This window comes from Argentina silus (genome assembly GCF_951799395.1).
Source record: "Argentina silus genome assembly, chromosome: 9".
Classification (NCBI taxonomy): Eukaryota; Metazoa; Chordata; class Actinopteri; order Argentiniformes; family Argentinidae; genus Argentina; species Argentina silus.
The window spans coordinates 19,706,811-19,726,847 of NC_139663.1; the positions used below are offsets into that span (position 1 = coordinate 19,706,811).

At 43.5% G+C, this 20,037-nt stretch overlaps 3 protein-coding genes across 3 annotated transcripts in view; 2 read left to right on the forward strand and 1 right to left on the reverse strand.

Moving 5' to 3' along the window:
• The first annotated feature begins 1,618 nt into the window (after positions 1–1,618).
• On the forward strand, positions 1,619–4,700 carry LOC310809607 (uncharacterized protein). The gene is made up of 2 exons (XM_083676960.1): positions 1,619–1,859; positions 2,952–4,700. Exons 1-2 carry the CDS (start codon positions 1,667–1,669, stop codon positions 4,070–4,072), a joined length of 1,314 nt encoding a protein of 437 aa, XP_083533086.1. The 5' UTR covers positions 1,619–1,666; the 3' UTR covers positions 4,073–4,700.
• Positions 4,701–7,984: 3,284 nt separating this feature from the next.
• LOC310809608 (uncharacterized protein) lies at positions 7,985–10,947 on the forward strand. Its single transcript, XM_083676961.1, has 2 exons — positions 7,985–8,194; positions 8,767–10,947. The coding sequence occupies exons 1-2, from the start codon at positions 8,005–8,007 to the stop codon at positions 9,834–9,836; spliced, it is 1,260 nt and encodes a 419-aa protein (XP_083533087.1). The 5' UTR covers positions 7,985–8,004; the 3' UTR covers positions 9,837–10,947.
• A 2,458-nt stretch (positions 10,948–13,405) lies between these two features.
• doc2a (double C2-like domains, alpha) overlaps positions 13,406–20,037 on the reverse strand; it is a gene marked incomplete at its 3' end in the record, with an annotated part of 23,321 nt that continues 16,689 nt past the window's right edge. The window contains exons 8-10 of the mRNA XM_083676971.1: positions 18,005–18,086; positions 15,811–15,907; positions 13,406–13,542 (exon numbers count right to left, since the gene is read on the reverse strand). Coding sequence (XP_083533097.1) covers positions 13,406–13,542; positions 15,811–15,907; positions 18,005–18,086 — 316 coding nt within the window. The remainder of the gene's footprint in view (positions 13,543–15,810; positions 15,908–18,004; positions 18,087–20,037) is intronic.

Genomic DNA, 20,037 nt, shown 5'->3' on the forward strand with positions numbered 1-20,037 from the left:
AAGTAGGTGGAATTTGAAGCCTTTATTAGGCTGAAAAATCAGAAAATCTGAAATGTAGTCAAAACCTTAGGCTTGCCAAAATCAACATCATTAAAAAGAAGAAAAAGCACCGGTGAGCTCAGCAATCGCACAGACTAGAAGGCCCAGGAAGACTTCTACAGTGGATGACTGAAGAATGCTCATAATGAAGAAACACCCCAAAACAACTGTCCCACAGATCTGAAACACCAGGAGGTAGGAGTGAATGTGTCAGAGGCTACCATCCACAGAATACGTCACCAGCCGAACTACAGAGGCTTCACTGTAAGGTGCAAACCACTAGTTATCCTCAAAAAGGATGGTCAGGTCAGTTTGCTAAAAAGTACCTAAAAAGCCTGCAGTGGTCTGGAAAAAGAGACATAAGACAAATATCCTCAGGTATCAGAGTGATTGCAAGAGGAATGTTTGGATAAAAAAGGATCTGCCTGAGATTTACAGCATACCACCTCATCTGTGAAATATGGTCATGTATAGCTAGCTGAGTACAAGCAAATGCTTCCAAATGAATTGGATGACGTTTCATTATACATCAAAACAAAAACGCTGTCATAGCAACTAGGGAAGATGGCTGATGGCAACTGAAGATGGCTGCAGTACAGGCCTGGCAGAGCATCCCTAGAGAAGATAAGTAATGGGACAGATTAATATAATGTCCAAATTAAGCACTCATGTTTAGTATTTGGGAAACATAAACTACAGCCGGAACAAAGGTAAAATTATGGGAGTGGTTCTGTGGCACAGTTCAGTTTTCTGATTGTTTTAAGATCCATTCACTACAAACACATTTTTTTTATCACATTTTGACTTCCTTATATGAACACACTGACTTTGTCAGACTCAATCGTATTGTATGGTGGACCATGTCAGGCATTCAATCCCTACACAACCCCTCATTTGATAGGCTAAGTGCCCGAGAAGGTGGTGAGGTGGTTGATATTGGTGAGGTGAACCTTAGAACTGGCTAGACTTCTCCTTGAGTTGAGTGGGGCGAAATATGCTTAGTTGAATAATGTGGTAGAAAATTATCTGATATTCTTAATATGGGCATCGTTGTAGAATAAGGTTCTCATCCAGGAGGGAAGAGGGTCACTGAGAATGTTCAGGCCCCTGACCCCTGACCCCTGACCCCTGACCTCCGGCTGTAGCAGAATGTTCCTGGGATGTCGATGAGGACACTGATAAAAGGAGGTCAGGGCACAATAAAAAAAACATTTGCACATATAAAATCATTCACCATCCTTAAATAATAATCAAATAAGAAAATAAAAACAATACAGTTGTCATGGGGGAGCTTGACCATTAAACACAGACTCTCATCCTGAAAATCAACCAAATAAAGACCGACAGTAGCAGAGGACAAGATGAACCTAATCCCCCTTTTTGTTTTAAGTGTCTTTGAAAATGAGTGTGTGCTGCCTCCCTGTGGCATAGTGAAACATCATTGTTTTTAGACAGACGAGACAAAGCTACCGTCTCCTGCCGATCCCGCCTCCCCAACAGCAGACGGCGATACAAGCCCCCGAACACACGTCAACGTCCTTTACAACAAAAGAAGAGCAACACCTCACAACATCCGTGACACAGACAGCATTTGGTTGTGTTTGTCTTTCTAGTTTATGTCTTAAAAATGACCAAGCTGCAGCTTTTGAATGTTTACCTGACGGAGCGTTTAACGGCAGCGGTGAGGGAGATTCTGGATGTGGTCGGCGACACGGTGACAGAGTACCGGGAGGAGACGGCTCGGACGAAGAGGGAGAACGAGAGCTTACGGCGACAGCTCCGTGACATCGTTCTCCTGGAGGCCGAGACAGACTGGCTGAGTAAGACACATTCAACAGCGACTTACTTATGAAATACAGTCTTTTCAACGACGTCAAATAAGCTAAATGAGCTAAACGTTTTGAGTGTTTCGGAGTCTAACTCACATAGGTCGTGAGGAGCAATGCTGAAATCCATGTAGTTTAGATAGCCCCGTTTGTGACTGTTTACATTTGGATGTTGTAGAAGTCTAGTCACAGATTGGAAGGCACGGGAGGGAGATACGGTGACTTGGCTTTAAAAGGTAGCAGACCGCTAAACGACGACTCACATCGCGTATTTGAAGACAGGGTTACGAGTAAAATCGCCTCGCATTAGCGTCTGCTCATTCAGTTTTTAGATAGCGGTACAGTAAACTGGAAAGAATTAACTTCAGTTAATGCTTCAGGCATTTCCCGATGTCAGTCAGTATTCCGTAGAATGGCCACCGGGGGAAATAACACGCCTTCACCTGACCCGTGTACAATCTACCTACCTATGCTGTGGTTGTGACATTTCTGACCTGTTTTTTTATTTTTTAAAGGACGATAAATAATTTGAGTTTGAGAAAAATAATGTTAATAACAGCGAACCTAGTGTGAATGCGAGTGTTTTTTTTAAGTTTTTTTTTCTGGTGGGCCATCTTTCGGAATGCTGACTGAAATCGGGAAATGTCTGAGACAAGTGAATTATTTTTTAGTTGACTGTACCCCTATCTACAAAACTAAATAAGCAGACGCTAATGCGAGACGATTTTACTCGTAGAAATGTCTTCAAATCTGCGATGTGAGTCGCCGTTTAGCGGTCTGCTACCTTTTTGAAGCTAAGTCACCGTATCTCCTGTGCCTTCCTTCCTACCTGTGACGAGACTTCTACAACATCCAACTGTAAAAAGTCTGTCCTAAAGGACACTCTGGCTATTAGCCCCGTTTAGGACGACTACTTTTTACAGTTGGATGTATATAGTATAGACACTCTGCATGTAGTTAGCCTACCTGCTAATACAGGTCCAGCTCCCAAACCCTTTAGACACATTGGATTGGTCTCACTCCTGTTTGAACATACTGTAACTCAAACCCCTTGTCGTCCCTCACATTCCCCTCTCTCTCGTTCAGGACCCTCCAGGTCCATCCCCCTTTCTCCCTCTGGGCAGCAGCAGCACTGTGAGCAGGAATGGCACTCAAGTCATGTGAAAGGTCCAGACCTCGGGCCGACCCAACAGAACCAGGTAAACAGATCCGGGCCTCCCCAGACACAGAACCAGGGGGTGGCGTGTCAGAATGGGAGCCTCACAGATCAAAACCTGGGGCGCAGAGAAATGGAGTCTCAGTTCAATCTCAGTCAGATGGAAGTAAAGGCCGGCCCACTGGAGTCTCTCACAAAGATAGAGCCTGATGTCGTTCCAGAGGCATTTGGAAACGGTCCGTCTTTGGTCTCTCCATCCTCCCTGAATACCCACTCTGTACCAGCCTCCAGTGCCAGCCTTGAGGCAGCAGCCTTCAGGGTGGAGAACCAAAACCCCTCCCCTCACCAAACCCAGGAACCAATCAAAATGGAACCCGAGGAGTGTGACATCACAGCGTCTAACCCGGAATCTCATTCAGATTCCGGCTTCCCTGACTGTCCTGTACCCCTGGTCCTGGCCCATAACCCATCAGAAGAGGCTGGGTTAAGGGAGGCCTCAGATATGGCTGTAGCAGAAGTGCCACGTGGGCCTGACCCACAGACACACGAAGCGGACCGTAGGCCTGAGGAGGGCATCCCATTCGAGGGGGGAAATGATTTTGATACCAGCTTCCAGGAAGAGCGCCCGCACAGGTGTCCCCGTTGCGGGGAGTCCTTCAGCCAGGCGTGCAGCCTCCGCCTCCATCTGCAGTACCGGAAACCCTACGCCTGCGACTGGTGCTGCAAGTCGTTCGCCCAGTCGGCCGACCTCCGACGACACCTGCGCACTCACACGGGCGAGAGGCCGCACCGCTGCACCTGGTGCTCCAAAAGCTTCACGCAGAGGGGCAACCTGAGGAGGCACCTCCGCATCCATACGGGAGAGAGGCCGTACAGCTGCCCCTACTGCTACAGGACCTTCAGCGACGGAGACACCATGAAGAAACACAAAAGGACTCACTCTGGGGAGAAACCGTACCGCTGCTCACAGTGTCCCAAGAGCTTCACAGTGGCCAGCGGCCTGCAGGTCCACCTGAAGAAACACCTGAGAGATGGCCAGCTCCTCACATGAGGACCATCAACACGGAACAGAGGGATGAATGTAGACCTGCCTGAACCCAGGAAGACTGGAAGAGTCTGTCGAACCTTGAATAGCGTTTTAACCACAAGAACATTTCATGAATGGCACTGTATTTATTGAGAGAATCAAAAGCACTGTAGTAGCATACTATTAGATGTTAATGGTGGCTCATTTTATATCCAGAAGAATATTTTCCAGATTGTTTGAATGAGAATGACTTCATTAACCATTGTGTCTCTGCATACAGTATGGAACCCCTCAGCAACTCTCAGGGACAGTGGACTGGTCCACCATGGCCCTCAGAAGTATCAACTACACATTTGAACAATAAAAATGTAGTTGAGCAGGATTATTCTGAATAGACAGAATGATCAAAAGTGCTATCTTGTTTATTCCAAAACAGAGACAAACATGTGAATTAATTTATCTGCTCATTGACTGGATATTATTATTGATGTTAGAGTTATGGGAACGCAGCATTTTGTTGTTAATTTCTTGTCTGAGTGAGGACTAATTACTGGAAAAGCTTTCTGGAAGGAGATTGGCTTATAATTAACTTGATTGTTGTGTGTGTGTGTGAGAGAAAATGAATTTAGTATTGATTTATTAAACTATAAAAATCCAATCACTGTTGTCACATATCTTTGGTGTGACATCTTCAACAGGAAGACCTGTTAAGATCCTCTCGCGTCACCAGAATCTGAATGACTATACTATATTTTTATGATAGTCGGCTCCCTTTTTAAGTAGAATGCTTGAAGAACTACATTACTGTAGGCATGATTTAAAAGTCATATTATTGTATGGGGTTTGTTACTATGCACAGACACCCGAAAATATGCACATAGCCTACCTGTATTTGTGTTACAGAGGAGCAGCAGAGACAAAGTTGTTTGGGCAGTGGACAACAAAAACACAAAGACCGTCATTCAAACTAATGGTTATTTTGCTCAGTTTGCCATATTTAAGAAATAATTTTACAGTCTTTGAGTTTGTACCCAGTCCCCCCTGACGCGCACACAAAATAAATGTTCAATCAAGTGCCCCCCCTACATTTCCCCCCGTTCCATCCCGTCTCTCGCCTAGGATATTGTAAAGCCAAAGGAGAAGTCCTTCATAACATATTTTCCTATATCCTATATCCTAACCCTATTTGTCATGTTGTCGCATGTAGGAATTTGAGTTATCAGAGCTCACGTTTGCAGCGTATGTTGTAGAATTATCAATCTTGCTTTATTTGACAGCATAATGTGTTGTGAGGGTTAGTTTTGGTGTCGGGAGGGCAGTGTTAAAGCATGCCATGAGATGAGTTTGACACAGGTATGGACACACTCTGTGCCATCACGGAATAGTGCATTATAAATGTTCTTACAGACAGCAGCCAAAATCATTGGATCAGATTATTTATATTCAGTGCAATTTTGCTAGGCCAGTAACCAATTCGTACAAAGACAGCTTTATATTCTATTGCCCGTAAGTATTGAGCATGAAGCAGAAAGAGCATCAGAAAAGGTAGGTTATCACAAGTCCCACCTGGAATTACGAGTTGGGGGGCTGTTCAGATGAATGTTTCCCACTCTGAGCTTATATTTCCGAGTTTCAGACTTGTCTTGAACAACCCATAACCCATAATTCACCAAAGTTTCGTTAAAATTGTCCCAGTGGTGTCAGCGATAAAGCGTGTGACAGGAAAGAAAAGAGACCAATCAATGATTCCCTTCCAGATTTGATCGTGAGGGACAATAATGTAGAAATACACCTCCAAGGTCAACTGAAGTAACATGACCTACATATGGAATACACACACACACACATATATATACAGCTCTGGAAAAAATTAAGAGACCACTCCAAATTTTTCTTAAATCAGCATCTCTACATGTATGGCAGCCATTCCATTCCAGTGTCAGTTGAATTCCAATACAGGCACACCTCATTCTACATAATGAGGTACTGATTAGGTGATCACCTGAACCAGATCTCATTTAATGAGGAAAAGTATAAAAACCACTGCTGTGGTCATCACTGTCCTCTTGCAATAGGACCAGCTGGATGGCAAAAACAGTGCTAGTAGTACCTCAAAAGTAATTACTATTGACCATGCCAGAAGAATTGAAAAGAAAAGTTTTGAGTGAGGAAAAGAAGGGTTCAATTCCATCCTTAAAATTTCAAAGACGGCGGTTCATAAGAACAAGGTCAAGCAGCAGACATTAGGGACACCAAAGCTACAGACCGGCAGAGGGCGAAAACGACTCTCCACTCACCGGGATGACCGCCAACTCATTCGAATGTCACTCAACAACCGTAGGATGACATCAAGTGACCTACAAAAAGAATGGCAAACGGCAGCTGGAGTGAAGTGCACGGTGAGGACGGTCTGAAACAGGCTCCCAGGGGCAGGGCTGAAGTCGTGCAAAGCTAGAAAAAAGCCCTTCATCAACGAGAAGCAAAAAAGAGCCTGGTGGAGGATCGGTGATGATTTGGGGGTACTTCAGCAAGGCTGGAATCAGGCAGATTTGTCTTTGTGAAGGACGCATGAATCAAGCTACGTACAAAGTTGTCCTGGAAGAAAACTTGCTTCCTTCTGCTCTGACAATGTTCCCCAACTTTGAAGACAATGCTCCATGCCACACAGCCAGGTCAATCAAGGTGTGGATGGAGGACCACCAGATCAAGACCCTGTCATGGCCAACCCGATCTCTGGACCTGAACCCCATTGAAAACCTCTGGAATGTGATCAAAATGCAGATGGATGGTCACAAGCCATCAAACAAAGCTGAGCTGCTTGAATTTTTGCACCAGGAGTGGCATAAAGTCACCCAACAGCAATGTGAAAGACTGGTGGAGAGCATGCCAAGACGCATGAAAGCTGTGATTGTAAATCAGGGTTATTCCACCAAATATTGATTTCTGAACTTTTCCTAAGTTAAAACATTAATATTGTGTTGTTAAAATGTTCATTTTACTCAAATCACTCACATACCTATAAATAGTAAAACCAGAGAAACTGATAATTTTGCAGTGGTCTCTTAATTTTTTCCAGAGCTGTGTGTGTATGTATGTCCATTATAAGGCTGAAAAACCTGGAGAAATTCTAATTAGAAACATAGCCTAAACCACCTAACCTCCTTGTCACGTGACTACCGTAACTCATGGAAAAAATGTTGAAGTTTTCGCCACACTGATAGATGGTGTGTTTTTTGCACAAGGGAACGTGCCCCTCAGATTCGTCCTGTTTTTAACTTTTTTCGTTTAGTACCGAGGTCTCCATCCCTATCCCAAGCGGAAAAAAATACATTATTATGATAAAGTAATATCCTTGTGTGCTATTGTGTAATGTTGAGATGTGTAACAGAGAGAATCGAGTGTGTGTGTGTGGAATGTCTGTGGAATGAAACATTAACTAATGTGGGAATCACAGAACAGGATTTGCACAGAAAGACACTAAGGTGTGTAGGTGTGTGTGTGTGTGTGTGTGTGTGTGTGTGTGTCTGCCCCTAGTGGATATGTTTATACAGGTAGGGAACGCGATCAGTAAAGCAGTTCATCGCTCGCACTTCATGTCTGCCTCTTTCAGCCAGATATCGTGTGTATAATGAGCCCCGATATTACCACGTTACAATATGTTATTCATAACACCAGGGAAGTTTCGAATAGTCAAATATTTGTATGTAAATTAAATAATTTATGTTCAAATCCGTTATGGTAAATCGGTAAATGCTAAAGTGGCGTGGGAAAGAGGTGACAGAAGAGGTTCTGTCGGTTGGGTCTCCTTCAACAGAACTCCGGCCGACATCTGTTACATGAGTTACGGTAGCGTTTAGTCACGTGACAAGGAAGTGAAGTGGATCTGTTTTCAAAACATTCTCGCCCAAGTTGTTACTAGCACTATACACCAATATTTGCAACGAGAAAGTGCGACAATGGCAAAGTTACAGCTTTTGAATGCATACCTCACTGAACGCTTGATGGTGGCTGTAGATGAGATTCTTGAGGTGGTCGGGGGAACCGTTTCGGAATTGGAGGAAGAGACTGCCCGAACACGGAGAGAGAACGATCTCCTCAAACGGAGGTTGCAAGATGTTGGACTCGACACAGGAACGGATTGGACAGGTGAGACCATGCAACATTTTCAGCAAGCTGTTACATACTGGGGGTCCTCATCTTTATTCACACTGGGGTTCTTGACCTTTATTCAACACCCAGCTCGTCGAGGAAACGTAAGGCTATGCATACGTATTTGTATGGACCAATATGACTTTAAAGTCCTCGAATGGATCATCCAGACATTTGTTGTACAAATTACACAAACGTCTTCTAATTTATCTGAAATGTAAGACAGGTAAAACCTGGCTCATCCTAAACTGCAGTGATTCACTCTAGCTTCCTAAAGACCTCTTCACCCCCACTACCCCCCCTGTACTAACCCTAACCCCAACCCTTGAGACCTCTTCACATCCACTTCCCCCCTGTACAAGTTCTCTCCTGTTAATAAATAATAATAAAAAATAAATTTTAAAAAAGCCTTGTGTGAGCATTGATTACTTTGTCTTATGATGACTGTTGGATAGATGATTCACTTACTTAAACAAATGTATTTGTTGTAAGTCGCTAAATGCCATAAATGTAAATGTAAATGTACCTCATCTCTGCATTTCCTCTCTTGTGCAACTGTCTGTCTCCAGGCTCGACCAGCAGGCCCACCTCACTGTCTGTGTCAGCAGCTGCATCTCCAGCCGGTCAGCACCAATGGAGCTCCAATCACGGGAAGGATACAGAACCCACACTGACCCAACAGAACCCTGCAGTAACAGTTGACACATCCAACCAGGGACCCACTGAATGCACACAATGGGAGGGTCCGTACCAATCACCAACTTCAGTATCCCCGCAAATCAATTCATCAGAGACCATCCCGGCGTTGATTTCTCAGTGTGTGAAAGAAGACCAAGATCCCTCTCCATTAGCTGACCCATTCAGCGGGTGTACTGTGGACAGAGGAGTCATGCACTGTGGTCTTGACGGCATCAAGGAAGAGCCTCATGACACCAGCACTGAATATGGTTCAATCCCTGCTGAGACGGGGTATGGTGAGTTCAAGTCCAGTCCAGGCCCAGACACAGCCATTGCTGAAACCAGGTATAACATCTCCAACCCCAACACTCATCAGGGGTCGGTGACTGTCGAGACCAGCTATGCCGCCTTGCACCTCCCCACAGACCTGGCGTCAACCAGCAATTCCATCCAAGACGGCATTGAACGACCCATTGGCACCGATGGTCTCATAACAGGGCCGGAACAAGACTTCGCCACTGCCTCGCTCGGTCCCTTGGTCTCCCTGGTCAAACCGAGGTCAGCGAGCAGCAACAAAGGTCAAAGGTTAACAAACAGCAAGTGTCAAAGGTTGCACCCGTGCCCGCATTGCGGCAAGACCTTTAGCCACGTGTCGCGGTTAAAGATCCACCTTCGCATCCACACCGGGGAGAAGCCCTACGTCTGCGCCCTGTGCGGCAAGCGGTTCAACAACGACGGCACGCTGCGGAACCACCAGCGTGTCCACACGGAGCTGCGGCTCTACAGCTGCCCCCTCTGCGGCATGAGCTTTAAGGACGCCTACACCTGCAGGAAGCACCAGCGGGTTCACAACGAAATGCGGCCCCACGAGTGTAGTCTTTGCGGGAAGGCATTTGCCGAGGCTGGAAAGTTAGACAAACACTTCAGGACTCATGCGTCGTACAACGAATTGGATGTATGATTTTTATCAGGGTTGTATTTTATGTTGTTGGAATGGATATTTGGTTTGTTAGATCTTTGACAGGCAGGCAGTAGCATTACGATTGCTAGCAAAAGCTTGTTGGACTGGGTTAGGGTTAGTGGTTTGCTCCAAGTTAGTGGTAGTTAGTGGTAGGCTAACTAAGTTTGCCAGTTAAATAACTAGAGGGCAATTCTATGGTAACAGAATGACCCTGGGACTTCATTTTTCACTTTCAAACATATGTCAAACATAAACCCTTGATTGCAAAGTTTAACAAGCTATACAACTCAATGCACAGCGACTACTTATAACAATTCCAACTGAACAATTGTGCTGTTTCAAAGTAGGGTTTTTTATGTAACCATGTTTTCCCAAAACTCTGTTAAATATTTGTCAGAAATTAAGATTCAAAGATATCTGCAGAAAGAGTAGAGTGTCAGCTATCATATGATACCTTGAGTTTAATTCTGTACATGATTAAGTAGCTAAAATAGGGAAACAAGGTAGACAAATACAATAGACACTCTCAATAAGGTAATACTGTATTATTTTATTTATACCAAAAAAAAACTTTTGGCAGTAAAAAACTGATTGTGGAAAAAAATAAGTAGGCCTGTGTCATGTGTAGACACACAGACGCCCAATCTGCTTCTAGTTTGCCTCAGAGATACAGGGCCCTCCATATGTATTGGAAAGAAGAATCATATTGTTATTTTAGCTCTATACTCAATAAAACATATTGGATTTGAAATCAAACAATGACTATGGGGTCAAAGAGAGAGAGATTCTCAGTTTTAATTCACTGTTTTTTTCAGATTGCTTTCACCCCCCACCCCCTATTTCAGGGCTCCGAAAGTATTGGAAAAAATCATGTAATATCCAAATAAAGTACTCATATTTAGTATTTGGTCGACAATCCTTTGCATGCTATAACTGCCTGAAGTCTGCAACCTATTGACCCTACCAGACGCTGGGTATCTTCTCTGGTGATGCTCTGCCAGGCCTCTACTGCAGCCATCTTCTGTTGTTGATTGTTTTGATTTTTGTTTTGTTTTGAGTTCTTATCGTCATCATTCTCTTCCTGAATGATGAAGCACCATCCAATGAATTTGGAGGCACTTGCTTGTACTCGAGCAGACAATATGTTTCTGTACACTTTAGAATGCATCTTGGGCAGATCCTTTTTTCTCCAAACCTTCCTCTAGCAATCACTCTGGTACATGATGATATTTGCCTTATCTGTCCACACAACCGTTTTCCAGACCTCTGCAGGCTTTTTAGGTACTTTTTTAGCAAACTGTAACCTGGCCATCCTTTTTGAGGATAACTAGTTTGCACCTTGTAGTGAAGCGTCTGTAGTTCGGCTGGTGTATTCTGCGGATGGTAGTCTCTGACACATTCATGCCTACCTCCTGGAGAGTTCTGTGGGACAGTTCCTGTTCTGTGGGACAGTTCGTTTTTTTTTCTTCTTAATTATGGTGAGCATTCTTCGGTCATCCACTGTAGAAGTCTTCCTTGGCCAACCAGCCCGTTTGCGATTGCTGAGCCCACCAGTTTTTCTTATTTTTGAATGATGTTACAAATTGTTGATTTTGGTAAGTCTAAGGTTTTGACTGTGTTTCTGATTTTTCAAATTCTCATACTAGTTTCCTGCATTTCCCAAAATGTTAGACTCCTAGCTTTCATTTGACACACAATTTGATGTGCTCTGATGAATTTCACACATGGGTCCTTTTACATGGAACTACCCTAGAGTCATTTATTTACTTTTACTCAACTGCAAGTCTGCCATTTTTGCTAGCAATCGTAAAGTTGTTACCTGTTTCCAGTTTCCTTAACAATCTGCATTTTTTGACATATGGACTTTGATAGTGTATATGACCTCCTGGTCTTAATGTTTGAGTGTGTGCGTGTATCTCCTCCCCCTCTTCCAAAGGGCAAACCCATCCCAGTCTTTCACTCGAGGGTTCTTATTGATTGTTTACCATGCACGGTATTGATCATTGAACTTCCTGCCTTGGGAGCTCGGCAGCCAGGGGGCCAGTAACCTTAAAGGCAGGATGATGGACAGTTATGAGTGCACATTATGAACGCTCATAGTGTGTGTTTACACTTCAGGAGCGAGGGCTGTGCCAGTAGTCCAAATCAATGGCATCTGGGCTGCGGTCGGATTCTCTTCTCATTGAAGTGTGCATTAGCAAAGTTTGCACCTATCCAATACTTTTAAATCCATCAGGGAGAGTGCACAAGTATACTGTTTTATTATCAATTGCAGTTGTATTTAAATAATAAATTCAATGGAATCCATTAAAGTCCAACTCTCCTACTGCTTTATTCAAATCTATATATTGTTGAGCAATTTGTTATTGTTATTGATAAGTTGCTGACGAAGTAAATGTATTTGATGTAACTGCAACTGGAGGTCTGTTCCTGTACTGTAGTGGCATAAAGAGAAGAGTAATGCACTCATGTAACCACCAGGGGGAAGGAGAGAGATACTCAACTGTTCAGTTGATCAGAGATCAACAAATGTCTCACAAATACATAGTCTGTAAAAGTCAGAATTATACAGTATTGCATTCCAAATTTATTGTACAGAAAACACCTGATATAAATGTAAGAACAACAACCTTGAAAAGCACAACAAGATACTTGTATACAGCCATTGAACACCATAGTATAAACCCACATTCATACATTCGGTCGTGCATTAAGAAAAGGTCATTCTTAGAGGAATGTGACAGTCAACAAAAACAGTAATACAGAGTAATCACCTCAATGATGTATGAAGTATTGAATAAAAGCGGTAACAATTTCAATAATAGAATGTTGACAGTTTGGGGCAAGGTATTATTAAGTTGGGTAGGTGACAAGAAAAATAATGGTATTATTATTGCATCATGCAACAAAATGGAAGAATCACCTCTATTTATAATATCATCAATAGATATATATATATATGGGATACAGTCAATGTTTAGTGTCAAAAATACAAACAGGATTGATCGTATAGCAGATATTGTATTTTTGCCAAGGCATTTTATCATTGATATCCATTTGTTACAGTATTGATATTGTCATGTAAGATATAGAAATAGTTAACCCATTAGATCAAATCAGAGAAGAACATCTCTAAATTAAATGAACCCATACTGAAAACGGAGAAAAGCGTGCAGATGAAATCGGAGGTATGATGTTGAGCTGTGAATGTCTTATGAGGCCATAGGGAAAGAAGAAACACACCCAAACCCTCATTGACAAATGTATCCATCCAACATCCAACACATAGGGGTTATATATAAAACTGCACCACAATCATAAAATGACCACGTTTTTTTATGATAGTGAAAACATTTCATTAACATTTCTCCCATGCCTTGACTGTGTGTTCAGCATGCAAATTCAGTGATCCAATCTAATGATGCTTTTAGATGGTTTTCAATCACTCTTGTGCTATAGTTTTATGAATCAGCCCTATAGACATTGTAACATTGTATACCCTGTTTCTCTTGTCATTCGCCAACCACCGCCACTGAAGAGCCAATAGGAGTGCTGCATGGTGTGTCATCTTAGTCGTGGCACAGGGATCTTGGGAGCTCACTGGTCAGTATGTGCCATCTCTCCACCCGTTGGCCCTTGTTCTTAAGGCAGTCCATCCAATGGCGGAGAGTGTCTCCCTGTGAGTGACTGCTCAGACACAGTCCACCTGCCAATGATACTGATATTATCATCTGAAATGGAACCCTTTAAAGTAGCGATCGGTTCTTTTGTTTCTGATCAAAAGTGCTGCCTGTATACTTGTATCTTCCATGGCTTAATGTGTTAGTAATACTGTATCTGGTTTTGCCAATGGTGAAGTTCTTGAAAAATGTTAATTCACTTGGAATGTTTACTGTATTTTAAAGGGGCAATCTGGAACTCAAACAACAACAAAGTGGTCACTTTCTTTGGTAAACAGCTGAGGGATGGGGATGGAGAAGCTACCCCAGCTGAGCGTGCCTGAGTCCACCTGCAGGTGGATTACTGGCTTCCTGACAGACAGGAAGCAGCACGTGCAGCTGGGCAAGCTTGTCTCAGAGCCCCGGACCATCAGCACTGGAGCCCCACAAGGCTGTGTGCTCTCTCCTCTAAACTTCTCCCTCTACACCAACAGCTGCACCTCTAGCCACCCTTCTGTCAAACTCCTGAAGTTTGCGGACGACACAACCCTCATTGGATTATTCTCCAATGGGGATGAGTCCGCCTACAGAAAGGATGTTGACAGCCTGGCTTCCTGGTGCAGCCAGAACAACTTGGAGCTGAACACTGTAGAATGGTAGTAGACTTCAGGAGAAGCCCAGCCACAACCGCCCCCCCTCATCATGTGTGACTCCCCAGTTAACACTGTGGAGTCATTCAGATTCCTGGGGACAATAATTTCACAGGACCTCAGGTGGGCGGAGAACATCACCTCAACCATCAAGAAGGCCCAGCAGAGGATGTTCTTCCTGCAGCAGAAATTCAACATGCCGCAGAAAGTGATGGTTGAGTTCTACACGGCCATCATTGAGTCCATCCTCAGCTCATCGATCACTGTCTGGTTCGCTGCCTCCACTGCCAAGGACAAAGGCAGACAGCAGCGGACAATTCGGTCAGCTGGGACCAGTAAGAGAGCAGGAAAGATCATCGCTGATCCTTCCAATCCTGGTCACCACCTCTTCCACCACCTCTTCCACCACCTCTTCCATAGACAAAAGGTTCCGGTCTATCAAGACCAAAACCTCGCACCACCTGAACAGTTTTTTCCCCATGGTAGTGGGCCTCACAAACAAGCTGCCTCTCACTGACTCTGGGACTTCCACCCCCCCCCCCCCCCCCACCCCGTCTCACACACACACACACACACACACACACACACACACACACACACAATGCACAGACAGTGTAATTTATATTTATTTAAATTCATGGTGTACGTGCCCCATACCCATTTCACAGCCTCTAGCCTCATTGCCTCTTAGCCTCGCACAGCCTACATAATTTATTGTTTTATTGTTCTATTTTGTATTTTGTTAATATTTGGCTTTTTGTTAATATTTTGCTTATATATATATATATATATATATATATATATATATATATTGTTGTTTAGGTCCCATGCACCAACCTCACCAAGTCAATTTCCTGTATGTGCAAATATACTTATACTCATACTTAATTTCCTGTATGTGCCAAATAAAAGAATTCTGATTCTGATTCTGATTCTGAGAAATGTAACCACTCTCAATTTCATAGACGGAGCTGGATTCACGGACAAATAAATTGATAGTTTTAACTATGTTCGAAGCTGTAGAGTGTTTGTTTACAATTACATTGTTTACAATGCAACAACAATGGAGTAAAACAAGCTTATATTTTGGTTTCTGATATGGTAAGACAGTTTAACAACGTTCATGAGTCATTTATAAGTTATATTCTTCAAGAATCAATGGCTATATATCATCACAATGCTGTACCAATCCCAGATTGCTCCTTTAAAGACAGGCAGGGTTTCGTGTCACCATCCAATGACACTGTCCATGAGAGCTACAGTTTGCAGGGTGTATCAATTTGAACACAATCAATTCACCAATGATAGATTCTGAGTGAAACCACAGAGCTTGAACCTTTATCTGCTCTTGAATCAGGGCCTACGTTTTGTGGGCTGTGTGCATACGGGTATGGAGTGTGTGTGAATATGTGTCTCCTGTCTTCTTACATTCATTCATTGAAGTCTATAAGCTGTAATCATGCCTTCATTTGCTAGAACTATAATCAGAAATGACTTGATTGATGTGATACACACAGGTTTTATTATCACCTCATTATTACCTCATTATACTCATAAATTCCGTATGAATAGCACAAAAATATTGATGTGACATTTAAAAGTGGAGACAATATCACGTACCAGAGCCAAAGTGACACAGAGACATTCATCAGTGAAGAGTCTCACCTATGAAGTCGTTGGAGCGGCCCAAGTCATAGTCCCAGACGGTGACCTCCAGCGTCTTATTGGCCAGCTCTGAGAGGGAGATCTCATAGAAGAACTCCTGGGGGGGGCAGGGTATTAGAGGTGTGACAAGGACACATTGATTGAAACAAACAGATATCACTTGTAGTAGAACCCCTACACCTAAGCTGGCATCTACTCTCTCAACCATATCACAGTGGTAAATTATATTATATTGTAAATTATATTGCTTACTTATATGCTTACTGGTTATACTGTTCATATTGTTTATACTGTCCATACTGTATATTTTTTAGTACTTCTATTTTTATTTTTATTGTATTTTAAAACTATTGTATTGTTGCACTACTCTGTGGCACTGTCACTTTTGCATTTCACTGTATACTTGTATGCACGTGACAAATAAAGAATCTTGAATCTTGAAATCTGCTGTCACCCCTGTTTTTTCCACGACAGAAGAAAATGAGGTTAGTGTGTACAATTGTAAAACTGTTATCATAAATTGCTACAGACCGTGTCATTTATTTCATACCTAGTAGGTCTATAAATATAAAAAAAATATGTAGGATATGTATACATTTATAATAGATGGACATTAGGTTACATTTCAGAGTGCAAGACCAAAAGTAAGTCTTAGGGTTAGGGTTGTAGCTAGTCTGAATGCTGGATCTAGGGTTAAGGTTGTAGCTAGTCTTAATGTTGGAGTTAGGGTTAGGGCTGGATCTAGGGTTAAGGTTGTAGCTAGTCTTAATGCTGGAGCTAGGGTTAGGGCTGGATCTAGGGTTAAGGTTGTAGCTAGTCTTAATGCTGGAGATAAGGTTAGCTCCAGCATTAAGAATATGGAGTTGTTACAGTGGCCACCACAGAAAAAAATAACCTGGAATACTCATTTTCTATTCACTCCCTACCCATGCATAAAACATGCACTGATGTAAATGAAGGGTTTGTGCAAAAATCCGGCTTTACATAAACAGACTTATTCGGCCGATGCTCACATATGGAGCATGATGCATGCATTACCACTGACTAAGAATTTAGAAATCCCTTTAAATTTATGTGCTAGCACAAACAAAACGACTGCTCTGACGTCGTTTGAGTCCCTGAGTCCCTGTTTCTGCTTTGCACAATGCAACTCCAACTACATCATCCTACTGCCAATGCCGAGCTGTGTTGTTTGGCAAGACAAGAACTGGTTGGCTAAAGAAGCACCAACGAGCTGGCCTGGCACCAAGGCTAGCACAAATGTCTGAATGAATAGATTTTTGTTCGGGGATCTACGGAGTGACAACATCATTGTGGCTTTGTGCGGGACTCATCAGGCCTCAAGTAGAACTAGAGCTGTGTCTAGGGTTACTGAAGACACAGATGCAACCATAGCACGAGAAATAGGTGAGACGCATCTGCCATTGACAATCAGAGACAAGTGGGGACTAAAACCATCAGATGGAGCCCGTAGAGGGCCACGTTTATACATTGACTATACTTAGAGGTAAATTAGTTGGCTAAAAGTGGTGTTCGTAGGTTTCAGACTGTTACCGCAATTATCCCTGGAGACACATCACAGTGTAGATTACTCTGAGTGAATACAGTAGAAATAAAAGGCTTGGCATTATTGGTTCTGAACGCCCACGCTCAAGAGCGAGCGACCGAGAGAAAGAGGGAGAGAAAGAAATACAGAGATGGTGAGGAAGCGAGATAAAAGGACCCCACCAATGGATGTCTGTTAATATGTTAATGTTAATCTGTTTGCGAAAAATGAGTCCTATTATCAGATCATTTCACGATTGTTCTGCCCTTCATTTGCTATATACTTACAGCCTAATTCCACGTATTACGTTGTCACACTTTGTCATGTAATATTTGATTACAATTTAAGTTAATATTTGTATAACACCGACCATGCAACGTCTGGTTGTGCCATTAAAGCAAAGATTAAGAAATTGAACTGGAAACAGAGCTACAGACCCTGAAGACAAAGGGGAGGGGAATATACAGTACTGACATAGAGTGTGTGTATGTGTGTGTGTGTGTGTGTGTGTGTGTGTGTGTGTGTGTGTGTATGTGTGTGTGTGGGGGGGGGGGTGAGATATTGGACTGGACATCTCATTATTATGGACCCTGAGAGAGAGGATTGATACACACGCTCTGACAGCTTGGCGGGCCAGCGGGGTCGTACCTCATTGAATTCGGGGTTAAGGGTCTTTTTAATCACCGCCGTTTTGTGTTTGGATTTCTTCTGTATGTCAGGCTTCAGATATCTGCGTGAGTGAGAGAGAAGGAGTGAAAGAGGGTGGGGGGGGGGGAGGGGACGGACGGACAATTGGCAGCACCATACTGTAAACACACATGCACTTAATCCCTTGAATAGATGCGCGCAGGTTTGTGGTCTCTTGCCTTTGTGATGACGTCCCACTGACTCAGATGACATTTTGATGTGATTTTCCTAAACTGTTCCCACAGACACACATTCACACTCCCACCAACACGCGTGCCCACATGCACATAACACACAGTGAGAGACTTGGCTTTGATCGGTGTGAGAGACAGAGGGAGGGAGTGACGGTGTGCCGGGGTGCCGGGGTGGGGTGGGGGGTGGGGGGGGGGGGCTCTTGTCTGTTCCTGTGCCATTTTGCCTAAGGAGGAATAATTGCTTTGGAACAGTTATTTCAACAGATGACATGAGGAAAAAATAGAGAGGAACATGATGAGGAGGAGAGGGGGTGGGGGGGGGGGTGGGGAGGGGGGTGAGGAGGAAGAAAGAGATGCTCTATTGCATTCTTTATCACACTCCCTCTCTTGTCATCCACTGTCCAATTAAAGTGAAAGATGGCATCTTGGGGCTCTCTTCCATTTTAGTCGGTAGACCCTTCACTGGACCCCTGGCTCTTCAGTGCTCACGGATTGGATGGGACTGGATAGGCACGTAAGCCAGGGGTGCCAATGAGGTCCCTGTGAGGGACAACGTAGGTCCAGGCTTTTGTTCCAGTGACACACCTGATTGATTCAACAAATCAACTAGTAGTACAGTAGGACCTCAGAGACACCAACACCTGGGGAATGGAGATCTTTCGGATCATTGACATTCCTGTAACTTTGAAATTAACATAACAACCACACCGAACCTTTCTCAAGGCTGTTGTGCATCCATGTCATTTCGGACAATTTAAACAGATTCTCAGCACATGAAAGCAGCGTAACAGAATCATGTTCACTTTGCTAGTTCTCTGCTTTGACATCTTTCTGTTTTGAAATACGCAAAACAAACAAGTGCTCCTTCTTTATTGACTGCTCCACACGTTAGCATGTACGTCACGCCAAGAGAAACTTATTTTTGGTGTTCTGGTAATTGCCAGTTGGGTTGAGTCAGTATGGAACCCTAGGGTTTGCATCTGTGAGGTCAGACTGTCGTCTTATATCGAGACTGTTATTCATGAAGCAGGTGTGTTACTGTTTCATTGGGACAACATCCTAAACCTACAGTGCACAGGCACTCTGTAGCTTAGATGTTACACTTGGTGAAAGTGACATGGTGATGACTCCACCGAGCCCTCCTGGACTAATGGACTTATTGGAGTTTTTGCCAAAATTCCTATCTAACAGTGGAAAGGTAGGGGTGAGGGAAGGAAAGGTAGGAAAGGTAGGAGGGAAGGTAGGAAAGGTAGGAGTGAGGGAAGGAAAGGTAGGAAAGGTAGGAGTGAGGGAAGGAAAGTTAGTAATGTTGCTACATAACTAACCTTCCTTCCCTCACTCCTACCTGAGGGAAGGAGTCAAGGGAAGGAGTCAAAAATGGAACCATGCCTAGGTTCTCTTCTGCCCACCACTCTTTTACTCACTTATTATCTTCTTTCCTTAATGTCCCACCCCTCTCCTCTCCTCTGGAGTCCTCTGGAATCCTTCTGGAATCCCATAGTCCTTCTCTCTCCACCCTTGCCTTGATTTTCTAGGCTGCCTCCCACACAACTTGAACTCTTGACAATCTGTCTGAGTTGGGTGGCAATTACCACAGTACCATCAGGCCTCTGATGTTCTGGCCACCGTCTGAGAATCTGTCGCTTCTCTTCCCCTAATTCAGTTTTGCTGACCCCCTCAGTCCCCAATTGCCTAAAGATCTTTTTCAGAATATTCTTCTGGCTCAAATAAGTACGGCACTGCTTGGCAAGAAATACTTCCTCCTCCTCATAGTAAGACTACATTTGAGTGCCAGAGCAA

Excerpts from the sequence above, each read along its gene's own strand:
- LOC310809608 (XM_083676961.1), top strand. The coding sequence starts at position 8,005 with ATGGCAAAGTTACAGCTTTTGAATGCATACCTCACTGAACGCTTGATG. Across the intron at positions 8,195-8,766 it reads CACAGGAACGGATTGGACAG|GCTCGACCAGCAGGCCCACC; the intron begins GTGAGACCATGC and ends GTCTGTCTCCAG.
- LOC310809607 (XM_083676960.1), top strand. The coding sequence starts at position 1,667 with ATGACCAAGCTGCAGCTTTTGAATGTTTACCTGACGGAGCGTTTAACG. Across the intron at positions 1,860-2,951 it reads GGCCGAGACAGACTGGCTGA|GACCCTCCAGGTCCATCCCC; the intron begins GTAAGACACATT and ends TCTCTCGTTCAG.